This window comes from Pelophylax lessonae, assembly GCF_965119305.1.
Source record: "Pelophylax lessonae genome assembly, chromosome: 9".
In the NCBI taxonomy this organism is placed as follows: Eukaryota; Metazoa; Chordata; class Amphibia; order Anura; family Ranidae; genus Pelophylax; species Pelophylax lessonae.
In genome coordinates this window covers 5,987,484-6,000,118 of record NC_138776.1, presented here as the reverse complement: position 1 = coordinate 6,000,118, position 12,635 = coordinate 5,987,484, and the positions used below count along the sequence as shown (strand labels likewise).

Below are 12,635 nucleotides of genomic sequence, written 5' to 3'. Positions count from 1 at the left end.
TGATGCAGAGCTTGGATGTTAGGAGTAAGTGATGTAGGGTTCAGGCATCAGAAGTTAGTGATGCAGAGTTCAGTGGTCAGGACAGGAGTAAGTGACTCAGAGTTTAGACGTCAGGAGTAAGTGATGTAGAGTTCAGTGGTCAGTTGTAAGTGACGCAGAGATGAGGAGCAAGTGATGTAGAGTTCAGGGGTCTGGAGTAAGTGACGCAGAGTTCAGTGGTTAGAAGTAAGTGAAGCAGAGTTTCGTAGTAAGGAATAAGTGACGCAGAGATGAGAAATACAGTAGATGATGCAGAGTTCAGACATCAGGAGTAAGTGACGCAGACTTAAATATACAGGAGTAAGTGTTGCAGAGTTTAGATGGCATAAGTAAGTGATGCAGAGTCCAGAGATCAGGAGTAAGTGATGTAGAGCTCAGTGGTCAGGAGTAAGTGACACAGAGGTGAGGAATAAGTGATGCAGAGTTCAGGGGTCTGGAGTAAGTGATGCAGAGTTCAGTGGTCAGGAGTAAGTAACGTAGAGGTGAGGAATAAGTGATGCAGAGTTCAGGGGTCTGGAGTAAGTGATGCAGAGGTGAGGAGTAAGTGATGCAGAGTTCAGTGGTCAGGAGTAAGTGACGCAGAGGTGAGGAGTAAGCGACGAAGAGTTCAGTGGTCAGGAGTAAGTGACACAGAGGTGAAGAAAAAGTGATGCAGAGTTCATATGTCAGGAGTAAGTGACACAGAGGTGAGGAGTAAGTGATGCGGAGTTCAGTGGTCAGGAGTAAGTGATGCAGAGGTGAGGAGTAAGTAACGCAGAATTTAGTGATCAGGAGTAAGTGACACAGAGGTGAGGAATAAGTGATGCAGAGTTCAGTGGTCAGCAGTACGTGACACAGAGGTGAGGACTACCTGATGCAGACTTCAGACATCAGGAGTAAGTGGCGCAGAGGTGAGGAGTAAGTGATGTAGAGTTCAGTGGTCAGGAGTAAGTGACGCAGAGGTGAGGAGTAAGTGATGTAGAGTTCAGTGGTCAGGAGTAAGTGACACAGAGGTGAGGAGTAAGTGACGTAGAGTTCAGTGGTCAGGAGTAAGTGACACAGAGGTGAGGAGTAAGTGATGTAGAGTTCAGTGGTCAGGAGTAAGTGACGCAGAGGTGAGGAGTAAGTGATGTAGAGTTCATTGGTCAGGAGTAAGTGAAGCAGAGGTGAGGAGTAAGTGACGTAGAGTTCAGTGGTCAGGAGTAAGTAATGCAGAGGTGAGGAGTAAGTGATGTAGAGTTCAGTGGTCAGGAGTAAGTGACGCAGGGGTGAGGAGTAAGTGACGTAGAGTTGAGTGGTCAGGAGTAAGTGATGCAGAGGTGAGGAGTAAGTGATATAGAGTTCAGTGGTCAGGAGTAAGTGATGCAGAGGTGAGGAGTAAGTGATATAGAGTTCAGTGGTCAGGAGTAAATGATGCAGAGGTGAGGAGTAAGTGATACAGACTTCAGACATGAGGTGTAAGTGACAGTCACAGTCCCCACTGGAAACAGGGATCTGTCCCCCAGCACCACACACATTGCACACATGGAGGATACACCACTCCTGGAGGTTGTGTAGGTAGATAGCAGGGCTGGCCCCAGACATTGTGCTGCCTGGGTCCAAGAATTAAATGCTGCCCCCCCCCCAAAAAAAAAAAAAAAAAATCACGCTCAACAAATAACCTTTGGAAAATATTATGCACACTGTTATCTTCTTCCATAACTCACCACTGGACCTGTCCCCCAAACACCCACTGTCTGTCCTCAGTCCTCCTGTCACTCCTGTGTCTGCAGTTCCCACCGCCCTAGAAGATCCAGCCTGCCCCGTGTGAGATGGAGTGTGCTGATGTCTGAGGTCATTGCACACATAACCATCACGTGAGGGAAGTTCCCCAGAGGAGACACTCTGCCTCCTCATACTCATCAGTTTGCACTATGGACAGCAGTATGAAATGAGGAAATGCCACCTGTAACACACCGCAATTTGATGACACCCAAAACTGCTGTAAAAGAAAAAACTTGGGACTCAATTTGCTGCCCCTCTCCAAGTGCTGCCTGGGTCCCATGGACCCAGTGGGACCCATGGTAGGGCCAGCCCTGGTAGACAGGTAGAAGCTAAAGGAGGCTGGAGATGAAAAAGATAATGATAAAAGTTTGTTTTAATTTGGTTAAGGGGATAAAACCCTGCTATTGTTTATGATATTGAATTAAACAATATACCAGTAGTCTTTGCACCCATCCCTAATTTACCAATAACACCAATAGGAAAGGCATTGGGACCGTACGGGTGCTATTAGTAAGTAAGAAATATGTACAACAATATATGATAAAATTTTTTTTTTTTTTCCAAAGTATTTTTTTATTAAGAATTAAAAGGATAATTACAATACAACAGAATCGTACTTTAATTAAGTATACATCTTACTTTTATTGTCACAAATGTATTTTTCTCTTTCAATAATGTTTATTCAGAGATTATAAAAGTAGAGAGAGACTACAAGTGACATTATACATAACAACACGCAACATCTACATATATATATATATATAAATATAATGATAACAACCTTACCAGCATATAAAATGAAAAACAGGAAATCCAGGCTAAAATTGATTGCCTGAATTATGCTAATTGTGATCAAACGTTTTTTTCCCGCCTGCTCAAGCACAGCCTATTACCCATCTACATTAAACTAGGACACACATTTATTTTTAAAGGGACCCACATAAGAATGCAGGAGTGTGGACACAAGAAACTGTCCCTTATACAGAGAGTATGCAGGAATCCATCAATGATTTAAATAAACTTTCCACACATAATACCCTCCAATGTGGAAACCACCGGCTGGTCTTGGTACATGTCACCATTTATTGTCATTGACAAAGTTTAATTTTCTGCTGTTCCATTTTTGCCTAAACAACACTATTTTCGTAATTCTCACACCTTTTAGAATACAAGTTACATTTTTTTGGATCAATATCCCCCCCCCCCCAAAAAAAGAAAAAAAACAAATGCACCCACCACATTAAAGTACTAGTAAACTGCAATAAGTTCAAATGCTAATATACAGTGGGTACGGAAAGTATTCAGACCCCCTTAAATTTTTCACTCTTTGTTATATTGCAGCCATTTGCTAAAATCATTTAAGTTCATTCTTCTTCCTCATGAATGTACACATAGCACCCCATGCTGACAGAAAAACACAGAATTGTTGACATTGTTGCAGATTTATTAAAAAAGAAAAACTGAAATATCACATGGTCCTAAGTATTCAGACCCTTTGCTCAGTATTTAGTAGAAGCCCCCTTTTGATCTAATACAGCCAGGAGTCTTTTTGGGAAAGATGCAACAAGTCTTTCACACCTGGATTTGGGGATCCTCTGCCATTCCTCCTTGCAGATCCTCTCCAGTTCTGTCAGGTTGGATGGTAAACGTTGGTGGACAGCCATTTTTAGGTCTCTCCAGAGATGCTCAATTGGGTTTAAGTCAGGGCTCTGGCTGGGCCATTCAAGAACAGTCACGGAGTTGTTGTGAAGCCACTCCTTCGTTATTTTAGCTGTGTGCTTAGGGTCATTGTCTTGTTGGAAGGTAAACCTTCGGCCCAGTCTGAGGTCCAGAGCACTCTGGAGAAGGTTTTTGTCCAGAATATCCCTGTACTTGGCCGCATTCATCTTTCCCTCGATTGCAACCAGTCATCCTGTCCCTGCAGCTGAAAAACACCCCCACAGCATGATGCTGCCACCACCATGCTTCACTGTTGGGACTGTATTGGACAGGTGATGAGCAGTGCCTGGTTTTCTCCACACATACCGCTTAGAATTAAGGCCAAAAAGTTCTATTTTGGTCTCATCAGACCAGAGAATCTTATTTCTCACCATCTTGGAGTCCTTCAGGTGTTTTTTAGCAAACTCCATGCAGGCTTTCATGTGTCTTACACTGAGGAGAGGCTTCCGTCGGGCCACTCTGCCATAAAGCCCCGACTGGTGGAGGGCTGCAGTGATGGTTGACTTTCTACAACTTTCTCCCATCTCCTGACTGCATCTCTGGAGCTCAGCCACAGTGATCTTTGGGTTCTTCTTTACCTCTCTCACCAAGGCTCTTCTCCCCCGATAGCTCAGTTTGGCCGGACGGCCAGCTCTAGGAAGGGTTCTGGTCGTCCCAAATGTCTTCCATTTGAGGATTATGGAGGCCACTGTGCTCTTAGGAACCTTAAGTGCAGCAGAAATCTTTTTGTAACCTTGGCCAGATCTGTGCCTTGCCACAATTCTGTCTCTGAGCTCTTCCTTTGACCTCATGATTCTCATTTGCTCTGACATGCATTGTGATCTGGAAGGTCTTATATAGACAGGTGTGTGGCTTTCCTAATCAAGTCCAATCAGTATAATCAAACACAGCTGGACTCAAATGAAGGTGTAGAACCATCTCAAGGATGATCAGAAGAAATGGAAAGCACCTGAGTTAAATATATGAGTGTCACAGTAAAGGGTCTGAATACTTAGGACCATGTGATATTTCAGTTTTTCTTTTATAATAAATCTGCAACAATGTCAACAATTCTGTGTTTTTCTGTCAGTATGGGGTGCTATGTGTACATTCATGAGGAAGAAGAATGAACTTAAATGATTTTAGCAAATGGCTGCAATATAACAAAGAGTGAAAAATGTAAGGGGGTCTGAATACTTTCCGTACCCACTGTAAATCAACACAAACAAGCTGCAGCGGTATATATAAGGGTCAAGGGATAACATCCAAGAGGACTAATCAAAAAGCAACATGCCTTGATAAGCGCTAGCGTGGCATATTGCTTATTGATATGATAAGCTGCAATATAATACATTTTTATACATGTGTTTAGATTAGGGATAGACCAATTATCGGCAAGGCCGATATGCACTTTCCCCCATATATCGGTATCGGCCCCGGAACTGGCCGATATTGCCGATATTTTTGTGACATCATTCTGCCTTCTTAGGCCGCCTCCTTCCCCTTGGACAGCCTCATCTGGAGTCAGGACTAGTCTCGCGGGAGTGTATCACAGCCATACACCCACCCACAGCTGCCAACCACCCACAGGCCCTGTATCAGCCAGCCACCCACAGCCCCTGTGCCAGCCACCCACCTACCACAAGGTGCCAGCCAGCCACCACAGGGTGCCAGCCAACCACCACAGGGTGCCAGCCAGCCACCCACCCACCACAGGGTGCCAGCCAACCACCACATGGTGCCAGCCAGCCAGCCACCCACCACAGGGTGCCAGCCAACCACCACAGGGTGCCAGCCAGCCACCCACCCACCACAGGGTGCCAGCAATCCAGCCATTCAGCTTTAAACAAAAATTAACATGTTTAGTACCAGATTTGTGTAAAAAAATTGTCTTTATTTTTCAAAACTTTACAAAATATCGGCCCATATCGGTCTATCCCTAGTTTAGATACACTTTAGGACTATTCATTGATATGCAATATTCCTTAATGTGTACTTTTTTTTTTTTTGTTTATGGAGCTCAGTGTGGTGCTTGTTGAACTCTATGAACAAAAAAAGTGAACCATGAAATAACAGCACACAAACCACATACACGAGGATACAGTAATGGCCATCCTCCGCAGAGGAAGAGCCTCAAACCCTGAACCTCCCAGGGCGCAAGGCTCTTGACAGGGGAAAAGCACTCTACTCTACACCCTGATACTTAGAGATCTGCTGAAAGCTGGTCCTCCAAGTACATGGAGGGCTGTCCTGAACAGAGACCCCCGGATTGAAGAGAAGAGAAACACCCAAAGGCCACAGATCCTCCCTCTGAGGTTAGGAAAGGCTATCCTCTGAAGAGGAAAAGCCTCAAACCCTGACCTCCTGGGGCTCAAGGCTCCTGATGGGGGCAAGGCACTCTATGGTCTACCTAGGCCAAAGTCATGTTGGGGAGGGAAAAAAGGCCCAAAGGCCATAGATCCTTCCCTCAACATAAGGAAAGGCCCTGATAATTTACACCCTGCTCTTCAGACACTAGAGAAAGTTGTCCCTGAAGACCAGGGCTGTCTTTACTGTGGGACAAAAGGGGCAACTGCCCCGGGACCAGTCATTGCTGTGAGGCCCAAAGTAGCTAAGCTGCCTATTGAGCCCATGCTACCCACAAATAGTTAAGTGGATTTGGCTATTGCTCTGGAGATGAGGGCGGAATTAAATGTTTGGGCCACTCCTGATTGGCTGGGTGTTATGTCTGCAGCCTGTGCGGTGATTGGCCAGGAGATGAGGGCAGAATTAAATGTTGGGGCCACACCTGATTGGTTGGGTGTTATGTCTGCAGCCTGTGCGGTGATTGGCCAGGAGATGAGGGCGGAATTAAATGTTGGGGCCACTCCTAATTGGTTGGGTGTTATGTCTGCAGCCTGTACGGTGATTGGCCAGGAGATGAGGGCAGAATTAAATGTTGGGGCCACTCCTGATTGGTTGGGTGTTATGTCTGCAGCCTGTGCGGTGATTGGCCAGGAGATGAGGGCGGAATTAAATGTTGGGGCCACTCCTGATTGGTTGGGTGTTATGTCTGCAGCCTGTGCAGTGATTGGCCAGGAGATGAGGGCGGAATTAAATGTTGGGGCCACTCCTGATTGGTTGGGTGTTATGTCTGCAGCCTGTGCGGTGATTGGCCAGGAGATGAGGGCGGAATTAAATGTTGGGGCCACTCCTGATTGGTTGGGTGTTATGTCTGCAGCCTGTGCAGTGATTGGCCAGGAGATGAGGGCAGAATTAAATGTTGGGGCCACACCTGATTGGTTGGGTGTTATGTCTGCAGCCTGTGCAGTGATTGGCCAGCTCAGTAAGGTAAACCTTATCTGGGGAGAGCGCCTGTCAGCCCCAGGCACAGTCATACTGACCCCTGTCCCTAACCATGTCTGACAAAGCTCAGGCTGTCAGAGCACTGAAGAGTTTCTTCGCTGGAGGGTTTGAGACCGCTGGGGGGGAAAGAAGGGGTCTTGTGTAATGATGGGGGTGGTATGGGGGAGAGAGTCGGGTGTAATTATGGGGGTAGTCTGGAAGAGGGGGTCCTGTGTAATGATGGGGGTAGTATGGGGGAGAGAGTCCTGTGTAATTATGGGGGTAGTCTGGAAGAGGGCGTCATGTGTAATGATGGGGGTGGTATGGGGAGAGAGTCCTGTGTAATTATGGGGGTAGTATGGGGAAGAGAGTCATGTGTAATGATGGGGGTAGTATGGAAGAGGGGGGTCCTGTGTAATGATGGGGGTGGTATGGGGGAGGGAGTCCTGTGTAATGATGGGGGTAGTATGAAAGAGGGGGTCCTGTGTAATGATGAGGGTGGTATGGGGAAGAGAGTCATGTGTAATGATGGGGGTAGTTTGGAAGGCGGGGTCCTGTGTAATGATGGGGGTGGAATGGGGGAGGGGGTCCTGTGTAATGATGGGGGTGGTATGGGGGAGGGAGTCCTGTGTAATAATGGGGGTAGTATGGAAGAGGGGGTCCTGTGTAATGATGGGGGTGGTATGGGGAAGAGAGTCATGTGTAATGATGGGGGTAGTTTGGAAGGCAGGGTCCTGTGTAATGATGGGGGTGGTATGGGGGAGGGAGTCCTGTGTAATGATAGGGGTAGTATGGGGGAGGGAGTCATGTGTAATGATGGTGGTAGTATGGGGGGGGAGAGTCATGTGTAATGATGGGAGTAGTATGGAAGAGGGGGTCCTGTGTAATGATGGGGGTGGTATGGGGGAGGGAGTCCTGTGTAATGATGGGGGTAGTATGAAAGAGGGGGTCCTGTGTAATGATGAGGGTGGTATGGGGAAGAGAGTCATGTGTAATGATGGGGGTAGTTTGGAAGCGGGGTCCTGTGTAATGATGGGGGTGGAATGGGGGAGGAGGTCCTGTGTAATGATGGGGGTGGTATGGGGGAGGGAGTCCTGTGTAATGATGGGGGTAGTATGGAAGAGGGGGTCCTGTGTAATGATGGGGGTGGTATGGGGAAGAGAGTCATGTGTAATGATGGGGGTAGTTTGGAAGGCGGGGTCCTGTGTAATGATGGGGGTGGTATGGGGGAGGGGGTCCTGTGTAATGATGGGGGTAGTATGGGGGGGAGAGTCATGTGTAATGATGGGAGTAGTATGGAAGAGGGGATCCTGTGTAATGATAGGGGTAGTATGGGGGAGGGAGTCCTGTGTAATCATAGGGGTAGTATGGGGGAGGGAGTCCTGTGTAATCATAGGGGTAGTATGGGGGAGGGAGTCATGTGTAATGATGGGGGTAGTATGGGGGAGGGAGTCATGTGTAATGATGGGGGTAGTATGGGGGAGGGGGTACAGTGTAATAGTAGAGGGGATCCTGTGTAATGATGGGGATAGTATTGGGGAGAGGATCTTTTGTAATGATTGGGGTAGTATGGGAGAGGGGGTCTGGTTTAATGCTGGGTGTAGTATGAGGGAGGGGGTGCTGTGTAATAATGCGAGTAGTATGGGGGAGGGGTCCTGTGTCATGATGGAGGAGGGGGTCCTGTGTAATGATGTTTTTTTTTTTTTTTTAGATAAGTCTAGGAGTGTGTTTGTTTGTTTTTTGGGATGTTGGGGTGGAGAGTGAATTTGCAATGGGGGGCTCAAGAAAATGTTTGCCAAGGGTCCAATCAATATTACAGACAGCCATGCTGAAGTCCAAGGTTTTCATAGGAATGGAATATGTCAATGTGATTTGGCAGGCAGGTTGAGCAGCCTAAAGGCAATGCAGGTACTGCTTACACCTATTGTCTAAGTTGGTCAACAGCTCTAATGGCATGTGACTTGTAGAAGACATCTGCCCAGTGCCCACATATGGCTACCCTAACATGCATGGATTTCCTGCATTCAGTTGATCACAATCCCCAATACAACAAAGAAGTCTACAGATCCTTTGAAAACAAATTCAAGCATTCCTTTAATTGTCTTTGCAATCGTCCTTTGGCACAAATTGGCCTTTAACATGGAGATCCTTACTGTAGAGGCACGTTCTCAGTCACCAAGTGCGACCTGCGTGTTGATGTGGAGCTTGGCAAGCTTTCACTGAGTGTATTTTGCATGAGATCTGCAATAGAATGTCTCACCTTATCCTTCATATCTTTCCCCATGAAGACGTAGAGTATTGGGTTGATGCAACTATTGAACATGGCCAGAGACTGAGAGAAAAGGTCCAGGATGAGCACTACTTCATTTCCAGTGTATAGCAGGACTATACGTATGATGTGGTAGGGGGCCCAGGTGAAGAAAAATGCAACTATGATCCCCAAAGACACCTTAATGACTTTATTACCAATGTCTGTATATCTTCTATTGTGTAAAATAAAAGCCACAGAAATGTAACAGATAGAAATGATTAGGAATGGAAGCAGAAAGCCAAAAACCATATAGATGGAAGTGGTGGGCTTTATTATTTGCGGATCAGGATTGCATAAAGTTCTGTTATCAGAAGTGGAGAAAGTTCGGTACAGAAACTTAGGAAGACACATTATGAAGGACAATATCCAAATAGCCAAGCAGGTCGTCCACGCCTTTTGTACACTTCTGTGATTTCGGGCCCAAATGGGTTGGACAACCAGGATGCAACGGTCAACGCTGATAGCCACCAAGGTGAAGACGCTGGTGAACATATTTAAAGGAGCGATGAAGGGTAATATCTTGCAGAGCGCGTGACCGTACAGCCAGTCTGGGTAGAAGTACTGCACTATAATGAATGGGAGACATAGGCAGCAGATCATATCAGCCACAGCAAGGTTCCAAAACCAAATAGTAGTCATGGTCCACTTCATCTTCACTCCAGTAACCCAAAGCACCAGAGCATTGCCGGGGACTCCTACGAGGGTCGTAAAAGATAAAAGCAGGACAGTGAATAAATGCCCATGGGTGTAAAAGAAGGTCTGTTCCGTCTCATCACTGACATTGGCCATCTTGTTCTCCTGTAAAAACATCAAGAGTTATTGCATTCATGTGCTTATTATTCAATTAGATGTTATCAAATGTAACATAAAATATATGGTTATTACTGGTCTTGATGAAGTTCTGTGACTAATGATAAGCTAAAGTTTGGCCCAAACTCGTGGGAGATATGACAGGAGGCCCAATCAGCTGCAGCCATGGAATTCCTTCACTATGCAGCAACACGTAACAAGGGGTGGGGATGCTGGTGATAATCATTGATCCATTATGGCCACATGGCTGTATATTGTTCAATGGCTTTGTCCAAATATGTCCATGTTAGGTCAATGATGTCACCAGCATGCCTGCTCCTTTGTTAAATGCGGGTGCCGGGGTGGGGAATTCCATGACCACAACTGATTGGAATGGCTGCCTGCTGTTATGTGACCAAACTGAGTTCAGCACAAACCCACGTGTGACAGTCACGTGACAGAAGGCCCAATCAGCTTGTGGGTGGGGCCAGGAATAAGGTACCAAAGTCAAGGAAGTAGTATACACAGAGTCCATGAAGGTTAACAGTTGACAGTAACAGTTATAGTATTTAGAAGAATGCAAGTAAAAGACGAAAAGGTTTCTTGAAGAACAAAGATCCTAACACTAGCGCTTTTACTTATGGTAACAGTTGTAGAACACTGGTGGTCACATGTACAAGAACGCTTGCAGTAACAGGTGCAGTATCAATTGCAGTGACAAGTGCGGTATCACTTGCAGTAACTGGTGCGGTATCCCTTGCAGTAACTGGTGTGGTATCTCTTGCAGTAACAGGTGCAGTATCGCTTGCAGTAACAGGTGCAGTATCGCTTGCAGTAACAGGTGCAGTATCGCTTGCAGTAACAGGTGCAGTATCACTAGCAGTAACAGGTGCAGTATCGCTTGCAGTAACAAGTGCAGTATCGTTTGCAGTAACAGGTGCAGTATCACTTGCAGAAACAGGTGCAGTATCGCTTACAGTAACAGGTGCAGTATTACTGGCAGAAACAGGTGCAGTATCACTTGCAGTAACAGGTGCGGTATCACTGGCAGTAACAGGTGCAGTATCACTGGCAGTAACAGGTGCGGTATCACTTACAGTAACAGGTGCGCTATCACTTACAGTAACAGGTGCGGTATTACTTGCAGTAACAGGTGCAGTATCACTGGCAGTAACAGGTGTGGTATCACTTGCAGTAATGGGTGCAGTATCACTGGCAGTAAGAGGTGCGGTATCACTTGCAGTAACAGGTGCAGTATCACTGGCAGTAACAGGTGCAGTATCACTTGCAGTAACAGGTGCGCTATCACTGGCAGTAACAGGTGCAGTATCACTGGCAGTAACAGGTGCGGTATCACTTACAGTAACAGGTGCAGTATCACTTACAGTAACAGGTGCAGTATCACTGGCAGTAACAGGTGTGGTATCACTTGCAGTAACAGGTGCAGTATCGCTTACAGTAACAGGTGCAGTATCACTGTCAATAACAGGTGCAGTATCACTGGCAGAAACAGGTGCAGTATCGCTTGCAGTAACAGGTGCAGTATTACTGACAGAAACAGGTGCAGTATCACTTGCAGTAACAGGTGCAGTATCACTTACAGTAACAGGTGCAGTATCACTGGCAGTAACAGGTGTGGTATCACTTGCAGTAACAGGTGCAGTATCGCTTACAGTAACAGGTGCAGTATCACTGTCAATAACAGGTGCAGTATCACTGGCAGTAACAGGTGCAGTATCACTTGCAGTAACAGGTGCAGTATCACTTACAGTAACAGGTGCAGTATCACTGGCAGTAACAGGTGTGGTATCACTTGCAGTAACAGGTGCAGTATCACTTGCAGTAACAGGTGCAGTATCACTTATAGTAACAGGTGCAGTATCACTGGCAGTAACAGGTGTGGTATCACTTGCAGTAACAGGTGCAGTATCACTGGCAGTAACAGGTGCAGTATCACTGGCAGTAACAGGTGTGGTATCACTTGCAGTAATGGGTGCAGTATCACTGGCAGTAAGAGGTGCAGTATCACTTGCAGTAACAGGTGCAGTATCACTGGCAGTAACAGGTGCAGTATCACTGGCAGTAACAGGCTCAATAACAATTGCGGTAACCGGGATTATTGACACTCCACAGAGGCCCAGCACAGTTCTCAGCAAGGATCTATTTCACTCCGTAATGGCACAGGAGTGATAAGAAAATACCACTAGGCCTGTACAACTGTGCAGAACTGTAGGGAAGGCTGGAGGTCAGATTTATTGGACTTTCAGAAAAAATGTATTTTATGTAACCACTTGCCGACCGCCCGCCGCATATATACTGTGGCAGGCTGGCTGGGCTGCGCAAATCAATGTACGGGTACGTCGGTTTATGGGGGTGGTGCTGGGGGGGGGCAAGAGAGCCACCAACAGTGCACTCCCGCCCCCACTGTGATCTATATAGGATCACAGGTCTCTATGATCATTTCACAAGTCCCCCCCCCACATTAGAAAACACCCCCTAGGCTCACACTTAACCCTTTGATCACCCATAGGTTAACCCCTTCCCTGCCAGGGTCATTAGTACAGTGACAGTGCATATTTTTAGCACTGATTACTGTAGTAATGTCACCGGTCCCCCCCAAAAGTGTCAAAAATGTCAGTTAGGGGTCCGATCTGTCCGCTGCAATATCGCAGTCCCACTAAAAATCGCAGATCGCCGCCATTACTAGTAAAATAAATAAACAAATAAATAA

The 12,635-nt window shown here is 46.4% G+C and overlaps 1 protein-coding gene across 1 annotated transcript in view; it reads right to left on the bottom strand.

The window, feature by feature from the left end:
- The window catches only part of LOC309563244 (C5a anaphylatoxin chemotactic receptor 1-like), a 112,101-nt gene that overhangs the window by 52,087 nt on the left and 47,379 nt on the right, over positions 1 to 12,635 (bottom strand). The window contains exon 2 of the mRNA XM_082267643.1: positions 9,065 to 9,913. Coding sequence (XP_082123769.1) covers positions 9,065 to 9,904 — 840 coding nt within the window. The 5' untranslated portion in view covers positions 9,905 to 9,913. The remainder of the gene's footprint in view (positions 1 to 9,064; positions 9,914 to 12,635) is intronic.